The sequence below is a fragment of the Perca fluviatilis genome, chromosome 2 (genome assembly GCF_010015445.1).
Source record: "Perca fluviatilis chromosome 2, GENO_Pfluv_1.0, whole genome shotgun sequence".
NCBI lineage: Eukaryota > Metazoa > Chordata > Actinopteri > Perciformes > Percidae > Perca > Perca fluviatilis.
The window spans coordinates 36,497,366-36,511,818 of NC_053113.1; the positions used below are offsets into that span (position 1 = coordinate 36,497,366).

The 14,453-nt window shown below is 41.0% G+C and overlaps 1 protein-coding gene across 4 annotated transcripts in view; it reads right to left on the minus strand.

The window, feature by feature from the left end:
• Positions 1 to 14,453, minus strand: part of dph1 (diphthamide biosynthesis 1) — an 89,436-nt gene that overhangs the window by 36,687 nt on the left and 38,296 nt on the right. For all 4 annotated transcript variants that reach the window (XR_005641838.1, XM_039824410.1, XM_039824418.1 and 1 more), the window contains exons 4-5: positions 5,000 to 5,121; positions 828 to 982 (exon numbers count right to left, since the gene is read on the minus strand). Coding sequence is in view for 3 of the 4 variants with exons in the window: in XM_039824410.1 (XP_039680344.1) it covers positions 828 to 982; positions 5,000 to 5,121 (277 nt within the window). In the remaining variant the exon portion in view is untranslated. The remainder of the gene's footprint in view (positions 1 to 827; positions 983 to 4,999; positions 5,122 to 14,453) is intronic.

Genomic DNA, 14,453 nt, shown 5'->3' on the forward strand with positions numbered 1-14,453 from the left:
AAGTAAGAAATCAAACCGTTCCAAACACCTACCTTCATTTAAGCAAAGTAAGAAGATAAGAGAGCAAAGAATTACATCAACAAAAGAAAGAGTTAGTGTGCTTGGAGGTGGAGAGATAAATTGAACAACTTAAGGCTAATTTAAGGCAGGGAATATGGGTGAACTCCCGCCCATACTGTGTGACCCCCAACAAGCCTACACACTATAAGATGTGAGTGAGATGGAGGCAGACATGCATACAATACACAACTACAAACACAGAGACATATGTATACACATATAGCCTACACATGGGATGCACTCAAACACCCCAACATAAAATATGACCCACATGGGCAGAGTGTGGTGTAAAAATAACAGTGGTTACATTAGTTAAGGCCCAAAGTGGTGTTGGAACAACATAGCAAATGAAAGTAGCTAAATGCATTATAGAGAGGCAGTCTGGAAAAAAAAAAAGCTGCTGCCACTGCTTACATAAAGAGCAGAGCTGAGCACGACGCTGAACCGAGAGGCCTTCCTAGTTCATTCCACCTTTCAAATCCAAAATAACTGCTGTCGGATTTGACAAACCCACACTTGAACTGAGCTTAAGTGTGGAGTGTGAGCTTGTTCATAAAAGCCAGGAACCGGATAAAGTATACTGTACAAATGCACAGAAGTATGCATGCATGTGTGTGTGTTCCTATACTGTACATACAAAAATACTTGGGTAAAACAGAAAATGCACACAAGGATCATTCAGGTAAAGATACAGAATAACTCTACCTCGGCCCGCCTCCGACTCACCCGCATATACACACAATCACACAGACCCAGTGCTTAATCACCTGCAGTGCTGCAACGAACTGAATAGTGCTGACGAGTGCCAGAGATTGTCCAGGGGGGAAGTTGAACTTGACCGTGTCCAGGAAGTGTGCATTGTCCATCTGGATATCCACAAACACATAGAGCATCTTAATACCTGCCGTGGAGTCTATGGGGACTGCAGGAAGACAAAAACAAAAGAAAGACAGATGAATAATTCACTCTGTTATGTCAGGTAAGCCTGCAGTGTATACACTATTGATGGTGGCTCAAACAGTAACACACAGCACATGTTCAGCGATACGGGAACACAGTACATGCACATATATAGATCTCAGTAGGCGTCCGTGTGATGGAACTGAAACTCATACAGCAGGAATCTTCAGCACACGCAGGAACTGATGCAAAAACCTCAATTATTTAGGGAAGGAGAGGGACACATGCAATTACTATTAATGCCATTCATTTTACAGGCCATTTACGACGAGCCCGGGCCTAAGAGAGGTATTTAGAGATATGGGGAGTTAGATGCTGAAAAAAGAAGGCGAGAGTCCAAGTAAATGGGGGGGAAAGGGCTCGGATAAGAAAGGAAAATTATCGTTTGCGTTGATCATCATAATTATTCTTCCTCTTGTGTTAAATTTAATTTGGAGATCAGTAACAAGGGGACTTTTTTTGTTATGATTAAGCAAATGGCCCATTATGGTGCAAATGTTTTATGAGCGAGTGCAGCTTACTTGATGGCCTAGATTAAAGCAACATCGAGAGAGACACAGTGGAGCAAAGAACGGCAAGAAGGCAGAAAAAAAAAAAAAGAGTGAATAGAGATTGGGGGACAAGGAGAGACGGAAGATGTGTGAGATACACTTCTTTACAAAGGATTGAAGGCAGATGGGAGCGAGACCAGGAGCGAGGAATGGGAAATTCCAAAGAAAGGAGGCTGGAAAACAATAGCTGGAAATCTAATTTGGAGGTAGGGGTAGACAGTATAATAATGTACTGTATAAATTCCAAAAGATAGAGCATGGAAGAGAGGAAAGGAAAAAGGAATAAGATACTCTGAGAGAGAGTGTGTGTTTGTGTGTAGGGGGGGGGTGGGGAGGGGGGGGGGGGGATTGTCAATTAACTGGCAAGAGAAGTGATGAATGGGCTCACATCTCAGCAGAGACGGAAGGGAAGGAGATGGATAAAGATTTAGAAAAGGTGGGCTTGGCTGCAGGGCACAGGTTGAGTGAGAAACCAATGAGTTAAATATATCATGAGACTAAAAAGGACTGGAGGAGTTGAGTAAAAATCCAGACTGAAACTAACAGCGGTCTGATTCTTGTTTATAGGCTCTCCCAAAACGTAAAGGGCAAAGAAAAGGGACATCGATCTGTGTTCACATTAGCATGGTAGCCTGAGAGCACTTAGACGCTGCAATTAGAGACACAGTCAATGAGATGGACAGGACTCCCATGCCCCATCAGTGGTTTTATTCATCTATGTGTTCTAGCAATAAGGTCACTCAGCACAGCAGCTTATGGTAAACAAATACGCATGCACATTTATAGCAAGTGGAACTAACAAAAGGTTTGACATAATGGTATACTGGCTTATTTACAAATAGCTTGTTTAAAAATCAATATGTACTATCAGGTGCTTGTGGACAACTTTATAAATAATACAGCAATCATTTGGTGCCTGAAGTGATCTATGACCAATTTGTGGCAGTACAACCTTAGACATTTGTCGTAAGCCTGAGATGGCCCTTGGGAAAACATAGAGGGCAGTCGTAATGGCGGTGTTCTGTGGGTGAAAAAAAAAGACTTGAGTCCCATAATTATTTGGCCTGTTATTTAAACCCACGCGTCATGCTGGTCCACTTCAATAACACTAGCTGAAACTAAAGTTGGCGCCTTGGGTAAGTTTTGTTTTGCTTTGCAAAGCTCTTCTAAAATGAGTCATGCCACCAAAATAGTGAGGACCTGCCGGCATCTGAGCAAGTCTTCGAAGTCTAATTTCGTATATTTGCTTCTTCTCTCTCTTGCCAACACACTCTCACTTCCTTCTTATCTTGGTGTTTTTGGTTCAGACTTGACAAAAATGTTGTTCAAACATGAATAACGTTAAATAAATTCCCCATCCTTTATATCAGCAAATATTATAACTTAAAAACATACAAGAACATGGTTTTATGATGTAGCCCATATTGCCCTGCACTAGACGGAGGTGCGTTATGATGACAAAAGATGAGATGGCGACAGTGTTCACAAAAGCAAATAACGCAGAGGAAATGAAAGCGGTGCAGGAGAGACAGGTTCTTGTAAGGGAAATTGTGTTTGATCATGTTGAATCCTGTATAATGTAACCATTGAATGAAATTACCTTTGATCATACACATGTAATCATGTTAAACTTCCCTAGTGTTTGATCATGCTGAATCTAGTACAGTGTAAACTTTGATTAAACAAATATTGGCCTGATTGCATAAACTAAAGCCTTGTTTCCACCAAGGAGTCCGGTTCAGTTCAGTTAAGTTCGCTACACATTAGAATGGTTATTTTTGCATTTCCATTGTCAAAAGTTGTGGATGTTACCAACTAAACCGCTCCATTCCATCCTGTTGTATCGTTACCCCTCTGTTTTGATGTACCTACTGTAGCACACTGATCCGATACTAAAAGGTGGAGCTAGAAACACTGCAGTCAACGATTGGTACAGATGTTCCTCTGCATCATCGGTGAAGAGGAAATACAGAGAGCTGGATGGAGCGGTAAGGAATAAAAAAGGTTTTACAGCTTGTTTCAGCGCATGGCTATCCATGGCTAAACAGATCTAGTGTTAGGTACATGTCCGGACGGGTTATACGGCTTATATATGTAGCATGCACAATCATTTATATAGGTTGGGCTTTAAGTTAATGTCGACATGAAGACAAAGGAACAAGCAAACCTCTGCATGGAGACTATGGAGTGTTTTCACTGATCTCACCCTATACCAAAAGTAAGTCATACGTTGGAGAATGGACAAATATAGTGGACAAAAGTATGTGGACAACCATAACCCGTAAATACACAATAAAAACAGTTTATTACCGCATCAACTAATGGTAAAATGCACACCTTAATTAACTGTAATTAACAATTAGTTAAGGTATTAACTAATACATGAACAAACATGAATATTGTTTATAAATGTTTATTAGACACCTTATTTAACTGTAATTAACTGTTAATTAATGATTATTAATGCATAAAGTAATGCTAATTAATGTACCCTTATTGTAAAGTGTTACCAAGACTTTTGGTCTCGTTCCTCGTCGTCAGAGTGGGATTACAAAATTGCCATAACATTCTCTATGAGTCAGTCAGAACACTGCCTTTAATCTCCCACAGGTATCTGACATCTTGGGCAACAGTGCAGATGATGTCCTCATGATTGAGTGATGAAGGTCAGGAACACATGCGCACTGACACCCTTACACACAGATTTTTCGAGAATCTCCTCCATCAATTAATATCTGATCTAACTTCACAACATACAACAAATTGATCTTGGCTGCCTTTATCTTTAGGTTATTCTGAGTGCAAATGTGAATGTGCACACATCTTATCTCTTTTGTAAACATACACGCATGCAATCACATAAATCTTCCACGATCATCAAATTATATAAGTGCACGCACACACACACGCACACACACACACAAACAAACAAACACGCCCAAACCAACACAGAGAAAGCGTTTCAGTGTATTAAAATTCTGATGGTCATTTCTGGTATTTGGGAGAGGTGAGCTTGTTCTGGCAGCGATGTATCAAAACTATTGATTTAGCATTTCCTCCTATGTTCTGCAAGAGACAGACAGCGGGGGCGAGCGTGAAGGTCCTCAAGAACTGCTTGAGGTTTTCAAAAGGACACCACTAATGCATGTTCCCCATTGATCTGCTGGGTAAATGTGATGTCCAGGCTCCAAAGGTCTAATATGCCTCTATACTAGAGCTGGGCGGGCTGCACTAACTAGTTACGTTTTTCCGTTGATCAATAGCTTGGTCTGTCGGTCTGTCTCTGACTTCTTCTTCATGCAGCCCACTCTCAGTAGGTGGGAGTCCTTGAGGCTCGCCCACTTCACGTTCCTCTGTGTGGTATAGTCGAGCATGCAGAGTGACGGAGAGACAGACAAACGTGCACACACAAAGGTAAAAAGACTCACTGAGACAACTGTGACCATAGTGCACCATGAAATCAGCTCCCAGGGCTCGGGCGGTGAAGTCGTCCACGCAACAAGCCCCATATGTCACGTCCCCCATCACAATGGTATCGGCCTCCGTGAACCTGGAATGTACGCACGCGCACACACACACACACACACACACACACACACACACACACACACACACACACACACACACACACACACACACACACACACACACACACACACACACACACACACACACACACACACACACACACACACACACACACACACACACACACACACACAATAATCAGTGCTGCCACAGACCATAATGCACATCCAGTTGTTCGTTACCATAGCGATCAATAAAAGGCATGCCAGGCACAGGGTGATTATGAGAGAGCTGAATAAGATCAATCCCTATCCACTTGCTACAGATAGAGTACACTATATAGTATCTGACAGCGCTGTCAGTCAGTGACTGACTCACAGCTTATCAGAATGACACACTGCTATTCTTTTGCTCCTCATGACCGCCAGCCAAAGGCCTGAGTGCGGCACAAGCCATCTGGTAGTTAAAGCCCTGCCAGACGAGGGTTAATAGGTCATCAGTCAGCCTGGCCGCAGAAATGAGGCTCCACAAAAGGAAGAAGCAGTCGGAGAGGAGAGGAGGGCTAGGACTGGTACACATAAGCAGATTAGAGTTTGTAGGGGCCTTGGCTTGTATATCTCTGGCCTGGATTTACAGCACATCTGCCTGAGAAGGAGAAACAGCCTCAGCAACAGTTTTTGCAACATTAGAATAAACTAAACTATTCAGCCTAGATGCTTTATTCCACAAGTAAATTGCGAGAGCATTGCACAGACCACGTGGGCCTCATGTTCTACTTTGCGCCTGTAGTAAAAAAATAAAAAATCATGGCCTTATTGAGAGGAAAACTACCAAATTGCACAGACATCTGTGGACCCAGATCTGATAAAATGAATTGCCGATCACACTACAGAAAAATAAACTCTTTCTTTTATTGCCCTTTATGGGCGAATAAAATGCTAAGTAAACCCATAAAGGCTAAGTAAAATGAATAAAGGCTGAGAGTAACAGGGAGGAAGAGCAAATGAATAAAAGCTTAAGGCATTGTAGGGGTGGTTGTTGCCAGGTATTTGTGGCTGTATCCTGACAGATTTAGGCTAGACAGAAGGGGTAGAATAGAGATAAGACCAAGGACTTGGGGAGAAGAGGAAAGTGATAAACAGACATGGCTGCACACAGAACAGCATCTGCAGCAACCAACAGACTCTCAGTAATGTGTCTCCTGCTGCCCAATCTTTCAACCCACATCCACTCTCTGTGTTTATTCCTCACTCTGCCCCTCACAATGGGCTTCAGACAAAGTTTCTATTTAGCCTTTCCTCCCTTATTTTTCTCTGATGTAATCTCTGGTTTTCACTCTCTCCGGGCTCCTCATCATCGTTCCCCTAGTTTTCTGTTATTTCTCTCTCTCTCTCTCTCTCTCTCTCTCCCCCTCTCTCTCTCTCTCTCTCTCTCTCTCTTTATTTTCCTTGTCCCTTCTCCTCTAATGGCTGCTCTCAAGTGAAGGGCAGTGCAGGCCAGCTGAGCCCAGGAAAACAGACAGAGCAACTCATCTGCTAAATAAATATTTGCCTTCGAAGATTTGAATCAATTACCCTATCCCTTCAAGGTTTTTTGATGTTGTCGGTATGTGTCTCTTTGTACTGCGCACACATGTGTATGCATCCGTTAGCAGAAAGGAAATTGTTGGTTACTAAAAATGATACAATCACACGGGTAGTTTGAGGTCTGCGGACCTGTGCACTAGTTTGCTAATTCACTGCAGTCCATTGTTCTTTCATCGCAGTCCACTGACTTTGTTTGGAGTTGCATAAACATACATCAACCTTTCAGCTAAAAATACACAGCCTGCCCACCAGAAAAATAGAGAGGCTATTCCCTGCAATCCACTGCAGATCATGCAGAATCATCTACAATGCAAAACACAGCACTACAGAACATGATTGTATCTAATCAGCCATCTATCTGCCAGAAATACCATTATCGTTGTTCACTCCATTGGCAGTGCAGTGCACATCTAGTTATTTCCAGATTGAGTACGCTGAAATTTCATGGTAATAAATGCTAAGAATCCGATTAAGAGGCCCATAAGAGACATGTGATGCTACTGGGACATTGGCAGAGTAATTACTGGGCAACATACAGTCCCATATTCCACTGAAAGACAGCAAAAGAGGGAAGATGGAATGAAAAGACTTTAGAAAGAGAACAACATAATGAAAAGTGCATCAGTGTTAATCAAATCCTATTTTTAACATGGTATCTCACACAAGTCATACATACTATATGACTGGTGGGTACATACTGGTAGACCACAAATGTCCTCCAATGTCTCCTCATTTCCATGTATTCCTCTCTCCATCTCCTCAACTATCCGTCCTTCTCTCCTTTCCTGCTTGCACTTGTCTCTAGCGTCAGTCACTTTCCTGTTTCCTTCAGTATATCAGCACTGGTTCTGCCTCATCTCAGGGTACTCAGTTCAGCCATTCCAACTAAAATGTCATTAAGATCTAATTAAGATGTCAGAGAAGCTTGTGAACTCCATAACAGCCCTTGTTAATTAGCTCTATAGCATACAGCTCAATATGTGTGAGAAACTGCCCACTGACCTTTATCTTTGTTACAAAAACCACTGTGCTGGTGTGTGCCGCAAACACAAATCGAGGACTGCAATATACAAATGCAAACTTACCCCAGTATGAGTGTGCACACACACGACAATGGATTAAGTGCCAGCTGATCGTTTTACGGTTTATCAACAGGTTAAGTAGCTGATATGTTTAAAATAAATAGAATCTCATTCAGCACCATTATTGTCCTAGCCTGGCAGCATACGCATGAAAACACATTCATCTTTCTGCTGCGGTCCTCTGGAGATGCTACACTTTTCTGACTTTGACAGGAATTTCTTCTGATGCCAGCATAAAAGAGGAACTTGTTGGCACCAGTGCCTTATGATGAGATGTTGCTGCAGACAAAGAGAATGAAAAACCTGTCTCCGAACGCTCCTATTAGCATTCACAAAGCCATTCTGTCGCCGGTGACACTTATTGGTTGATGAAAATTACTTGGCTGAATTTAATTAAAAGGATTCCACCATATGTTTGAATAACTGTTGATTTAAGGTTTGCTGGGTTTTGAGGTCTGGGAAGTTGCAGGTAATTTTCACTCCGACACCCAGCTTTACTCTTGGGCCTATCAGTTTGAGAAAGCACTTACAGTTTAAAAGGCTCTTACAAGTACATACAGTTTTTCTAAAAACTGTGTGGAAAACTACAGTACGCGTTTCTTAAAATGTCCATATACCAGCTATATTCGGCTGGCTGAACAAACAAGGCTAGATGATGCATTTTACCGTATTGACTCTCTTTGATTTTTCTGCATGCAAAATCCCAGTTGGAGTGTGTGTATGATGGTGGGGGGACATTTCTGCAACAGCAGATGTTTTGGATCTGTATTTATTCAAGTGAACTGACTGGATTACAAGCACCGGTGCTTCACATTCATATTTTTTTTTTTAAACATCCATACCTGGAAGGTGCAAAATACAATATTAGATCTCAATTTAAAAAAGTTGTGTTTCAGATAATCCTGCAGTCACGCAGACAGAGCTCTGTACAAGATGTACACAGATCAATGATGTCATTCATATTAATTTGCAAAACACATTTACTGTAAAGTTGTAAAATCTCTATATTTGATACTTTGATAGTATGTTTTGAAGCAGTAGCCATGCTGTACATTGCATATGTCATAACTTTGTAATTGTGTTTGTGTATAGTGTACATGTATCATCGCTAGTCCTGGTTTGTTTCACTCTAAACCATCAACATTAGATGTATTGCTGTAGCTCAACAAATTGTCAGCTATAATGACATATCAGCCATGTGCTGATAAAAAAAGACCAAAGACTCACTGCCACAAAATGAAACTGTTGCAAACAAGTAATAAAAGACACCATACCAAACTCCCCTAAAAAGCAATTGCAATTGAATTAAATTGCAATTTAACTGGCTGACAGCAGATTTTCTAATTCTAGTTTGCCCTCTAGATAATTGTCAGTGCACTCCATGCTAATTTGTTAATCAGTCTACCTGCTACCTATTGTATCTACAATACTGTTTTCTCAAACACCCCTAATTTAGATTAAATGCTGCAGGGAAACCACAAACACTATAGTCAATATTAGAGCTGCAACTAACGATTATTTTCACTGTTGATTATTTTCTCGATTAATCGATTAGTTGTTTGATCTATAAAATGTCAGAAAATGGTGAACAATGTCGATCAGTGTTTCCCAAAGTCCAAGATGGAGTCCTCAAATGTCTTCTTTTGTCCACAGTTCAAAGATATTCAGTTTACTGTCATAGAGTCAAGAAACTAGAAAATGTTCACATTTAAAAGGTGCAGTAGGTAAGCCTTATAAAACTAACTTTCTGTCATATTTGCTGAAACTGACCCTATGTTCCAGTAGAACTACATGAAGCAGGTAATAAAAAAAGAAAGAAATCCAGCTCCTCTGGCACCACGTCCAGCCTGTAGTGACATTTTCAAAAATCCACCGCTCCCTGTTCAGATGCACCAATCAGGGCCGGGGGCATTCATTCTCCCTCGTGGGGGGAGGGGCTTAGAAGACCGTTTTGGGCTTTAGCGGAAAGGGGGGAGGGACTGAGAAGTTGTCGATCTTCACATTTTTTGGCTAAGTCCTGGATCTTCGCAATCCTACCTATGGCAAAAAAAATTACTCAAACCGATTGATTATCAAAATAGTAAATAAACAGTGTAACACATAAATATTTGATTATGTCAGTATTCCACAGCACTACAATGGGTGTTATGATTAGGCTTAGGTTTCCTCTCCACTGTGCCAGGAAGTGGGATACGTGCCTTGCTCAAGGGCAAGGCAGAATTGGGAATGAAGGGGAAATGTTACGACTTCCCTACCCTCATGTTTTCCTACTGGTCTGCTAATGTAAAGGAAGCAGCGGTTAAAACAAAATAACAACCTCTTATGACTCTGTGATACTTCACTAGAGTGATGTGTGGAGTGCAATCAAGCCCATTTAAGAAGAACAGGCTCTCATAATCCGCATTAGTGCTGCTTGTAATGCATTTATACATTGGCTTGTAAAGTGTATGGATGGTCAACAAGCCTGACAAAAAAAAAAAAAGGAGAAACAAAAACTGGCGACAATTTGACTTTTCACAGTCATGTGCCATCATCAGGTGGGCTCATCCAATTAACAATATTTCATGCTTTCTTATTTCCCTTCTGATGTGATTTAATTTGTTCAGCGGTAACTTTGCTAGCCAAGTGAAAAATGGGTGAGAAAATGAGAGCTTTTCCAAGCTTTCCAGGTTTGAAAGTCTTGCAATGGTAAACGTCACAGTACTTCTATGGTACCTAATGGTAATTTTCATGAAATTGAATGAGCATTTGTCATGTAATTAAGGCATTACAATTATGTAAAAGTATGGCAGGGAATACCAGCAACCAACCACATGTTGCACTGGCAGCAGCTTGGTAGTTAGCACTATCCTCTCACAAAAGAGAGTTCATGGAAAGCTCTTTGTACATTAAGTCTGCATGTTCTCCCGGTGGGTGGGTGGGTGGCTTGCCTCCAGGGGCACACATGAAAATGGATTTGTGACTCTAAATTGCCAAGCAGGATTGAGAATATGTTGACCCTGATGGATTGGAAATCTATCCAGACTGTTTCACCGCCTCTCATTGAGTGCATGCTGGGATGGACTTCAGACATGACACTGTCATGAACATGTCATAAACATTATAAACAAGTCATAAACGTTTATAACATAACGCTTCTTTTAGTAAGTGTCATTTGGTTTTTGTCATGACAAGTTATGGTTAGGGTTAGTGTTAGGGTTAGGGTTCATGTGTCATGACAGTGTCATGTCACTCTTATGTAGATACCTTCAAGTAAAGTGTTACCCTTCAGACTATCTCAGCATCCTGTAGATTTTACAGTATTTTTACAATACACAGTGCTACCATGTGTTTCTTTACATGTCAGGCCAACCTAATATGTCATTTGAGGTATTTGGAATCTACACTAAGATGTGTTTATATACAGCAAATTACACTTAAATGCATATAGGTTTTAATAAAATAAATAAGTAGTAGTAAGTAGTAAGAGAATATCCTGCAGAATTCAGCCAGAGAGATCAAAATATCTCCCATTTTATAATTGATCGGCAGCTGTTAATAGGCAAGTTTACTTTTGGCAGGCACACATTAGCGTTAACAGTACATTAAAGGAACACGCAGACTTATTGGGACTTTATCTTATTCACCGTAACCCCCAGAGTTAGACAAGTCCATACATACCCTTCTCATCTCCGTGTGTGTTGTAATTCTGTCCGACGGCCCCACAAGTAGCCTAGCTTAGCACAGATCCTGGAGGTAACCGGCTCCATCTAGCCTACTGCTCCCAATAAGTGACAAAATAATGCCAACATGTCCCTATTTACACGTTGTGATTTGTATTGTCACAGCGTGTACAAATAACAAGGTCACTTGAGACACAGAAGCAGTGCTACTTCTGCTACTTGAGCGGAGTGATATGCATGCGTAGGGCTGAACGATTTTTGAAAATAATCTAATTGCGATTTTTTAAAAAAATATTGCGATTGCGATTCAATATGAGATTCTTTTTTAAGCTCTTTGTCTTCTGTATTATTCAACAAAGAGCAATAAATGATTGTATAGTATAAACAACACAAGATTAGATAGATTAAACTAACCGTTTTTTCCTGGAGGCCAGGCCTGTATGTGATGATGAAATTAGGGGATGCATGAATATATATATGAATGACAGCTTGTATTTAACTACTTCAGTCACAGTAGTATATTGAGCACTGACCAAGCCTGGTGTAAACATTCGTATGAAAGTCAGAAACAAATCACACAAACTAAAGAGCAGATTGCAGAAATATAAAAACAAAAGAATTTCTACCTTCTCTGCCATTGCTCAAAACACAACAGATGTCTTAATGAAATGTATTTTAACTATGCTGATGGTGAATAGTTAGAGTAGCATAGATAATCTTAAGTTTTGTGAGAACTTCATTAACTACTGTCCTTACTGGGTGCTCTAAGTAGAGTCATTTAATTCAGGTTGCGGTGAATAAATGGACAGTCAGGATTAGACTAGAGGCACTATTCTTATTCCTAAAAGAACAGTCTGTATTGTTACTGTCTAACAGTCTAAAAGGGAAGGTTGCAGTACACTCCACAGTAGGTTGTCTGTCCATAGGACTGTGCTGCCAGTGATATTTTTTTTTAATATCTGAAGTCTAATAATAGCAGAGGTAGCAGACTGGTCTCATAGGAAACAAAGTGACAAGCAGGTCAGCAGGTGGGTACGGGTGCAGCAGCACTGCTCTTGCACAGTTGCCCGTGCTACACCGTCGGCCAGACAGCTCAGATGAGCGGCGCGTTTGAATACCAATTCAAACCATGCACACATACACACACGGACACAAGCTCACCTTTCCCTGTACACAAATGTGTGAATTATTTCCTACATCTGGCAAAAGCTCATTGTTTATTCCATTACATTTCAGACATCAGCCCCCAGCAGTGTGTGAGTGGGCTTTGGCACGGGGCAGAGCACATTGGCCCAGGAAAAGAGGCTTGTCCCAAAGGTGGCAGGGTGGTTCAGCAGAGATGAACTGTCATTATATCCTCCCTACATGTGGCCAGTGCAAGAGATAATGTTGAGTGGGAGATGATACGGAGGGAAAACAAGAGAACACGTGAGTTGAAACACAGAACGGGAGAACACTAGAAGTGCTTTCTACATGAGCCAGAGAGAGAATTATTGAAAAAGATGGGGACAGAGAAAGAGAGAAGGAGAGAGGGGTGATGATGAGGAGGAGCAGGGTGACGACTACGTAAGACATATGAGCGGTTTTCTGACGGGTTTGTAATATTAGCAAATCTGATATTGATAATCCGCTTTCTGCACATATAACATAGGAAATATCCTGACAAAGTGTTGACCTTCCAAAAATAAATTTGGCAAGGGGTACTGGGCAGGAGGATTAAACGATCTCCACTCCTTCTCTCGTTGCGTACATCTTCCACTCGATGTCTCTCCTTACTTATTTCACTATATTTCAATGTCATGTTGACACAGGAATCCTGAGTTGCTTTTCACAGAGAAAATATGGAGACAAACCCCCTATAAAATATGACTCTAACAGCAGTCATTGAACATCTGCCAGGAATGAGTAAATCGAGAGACGTGAGGCAGCGAGTACAGGCTGATGCTTACACAGATTTTTTCAGTAATACTATTAGATAATCCTTTAACTCCCTGAAAAACAAGATCATTACTGCTATTTCTGTGAGTCTATCTAATCTATTTGTCATGGGCATGTATTCAAAAGCCTAAGCCATAGGTCATTATAGAAAGGCCTACAGCTTTATCGAGATAGAGCCCCAAACTGCACAGCATAGCAGAGCATGCTTAAAAGAGCTGCAATCCAATTCACATAAACAAAACGTGCAAAGTTATTACAAGTGACTGTGACTGTGCAGATTTTGCTCTCGGAAGTGAAAACTCAAGGCTCAGCCTACAACCAGGAACAGATCTAATCTCTAAGAAGCTCTGAAAAACACAATACAGAAAACAAAATCTAGTTTGACACAGTGGTTATCGGATCTGTGAGGGTATCAAGACAGCAATCAGGATAAGGGACCAAAGAGGACAGATAATGGAGGTATTAAGTGCTATTGTGCCTCTACAAGAACAGAACACTTAAGCTTCCTTGAAGATGCTGCTGTTTGCTGGAACAATGTATTTGCCTATTTAGCACTAGGTACATTAATCATACTACATGGGGGCATGGAAAGCCCACGTGTGAATACTGTTTTAGGGACTACTTTAAAAAGGTGAAGTCTGCAATTCTTAAATCAACAAGAATCAAAGTTAAAGTTCTGAAAAAAAGCCTTTGTTGTAAGTTATTTAAGTGGCTGTAATCAATGCATTTCTAACAACAATGGATCAAATTACTATGTGAAATTGGATGGGGATGGCTGACCTGGCTGATAAAAAATGTCATCACATCATTGACTGTATACAAAACGCGTCTCCACTTCCTCCCACTGTACAAAAAAGAAGCTCAAATATCCCGAATACGGGCGCTGGCAGCAGTGATTGAGGTCTGAAACTGAGGTATGGAGGTCCCACCCTACACCTGTATATCAACCTGCTCAATCACGAGCACAACAGGAGCTGTCAATGATGACGTCACACCCCCTTTTTATAGCATTAAATAACTAATTAAAAACAAACTTATTGGAAGAATTAGCACTTGAACAAACAAGATAAGTACTACCTAATGACA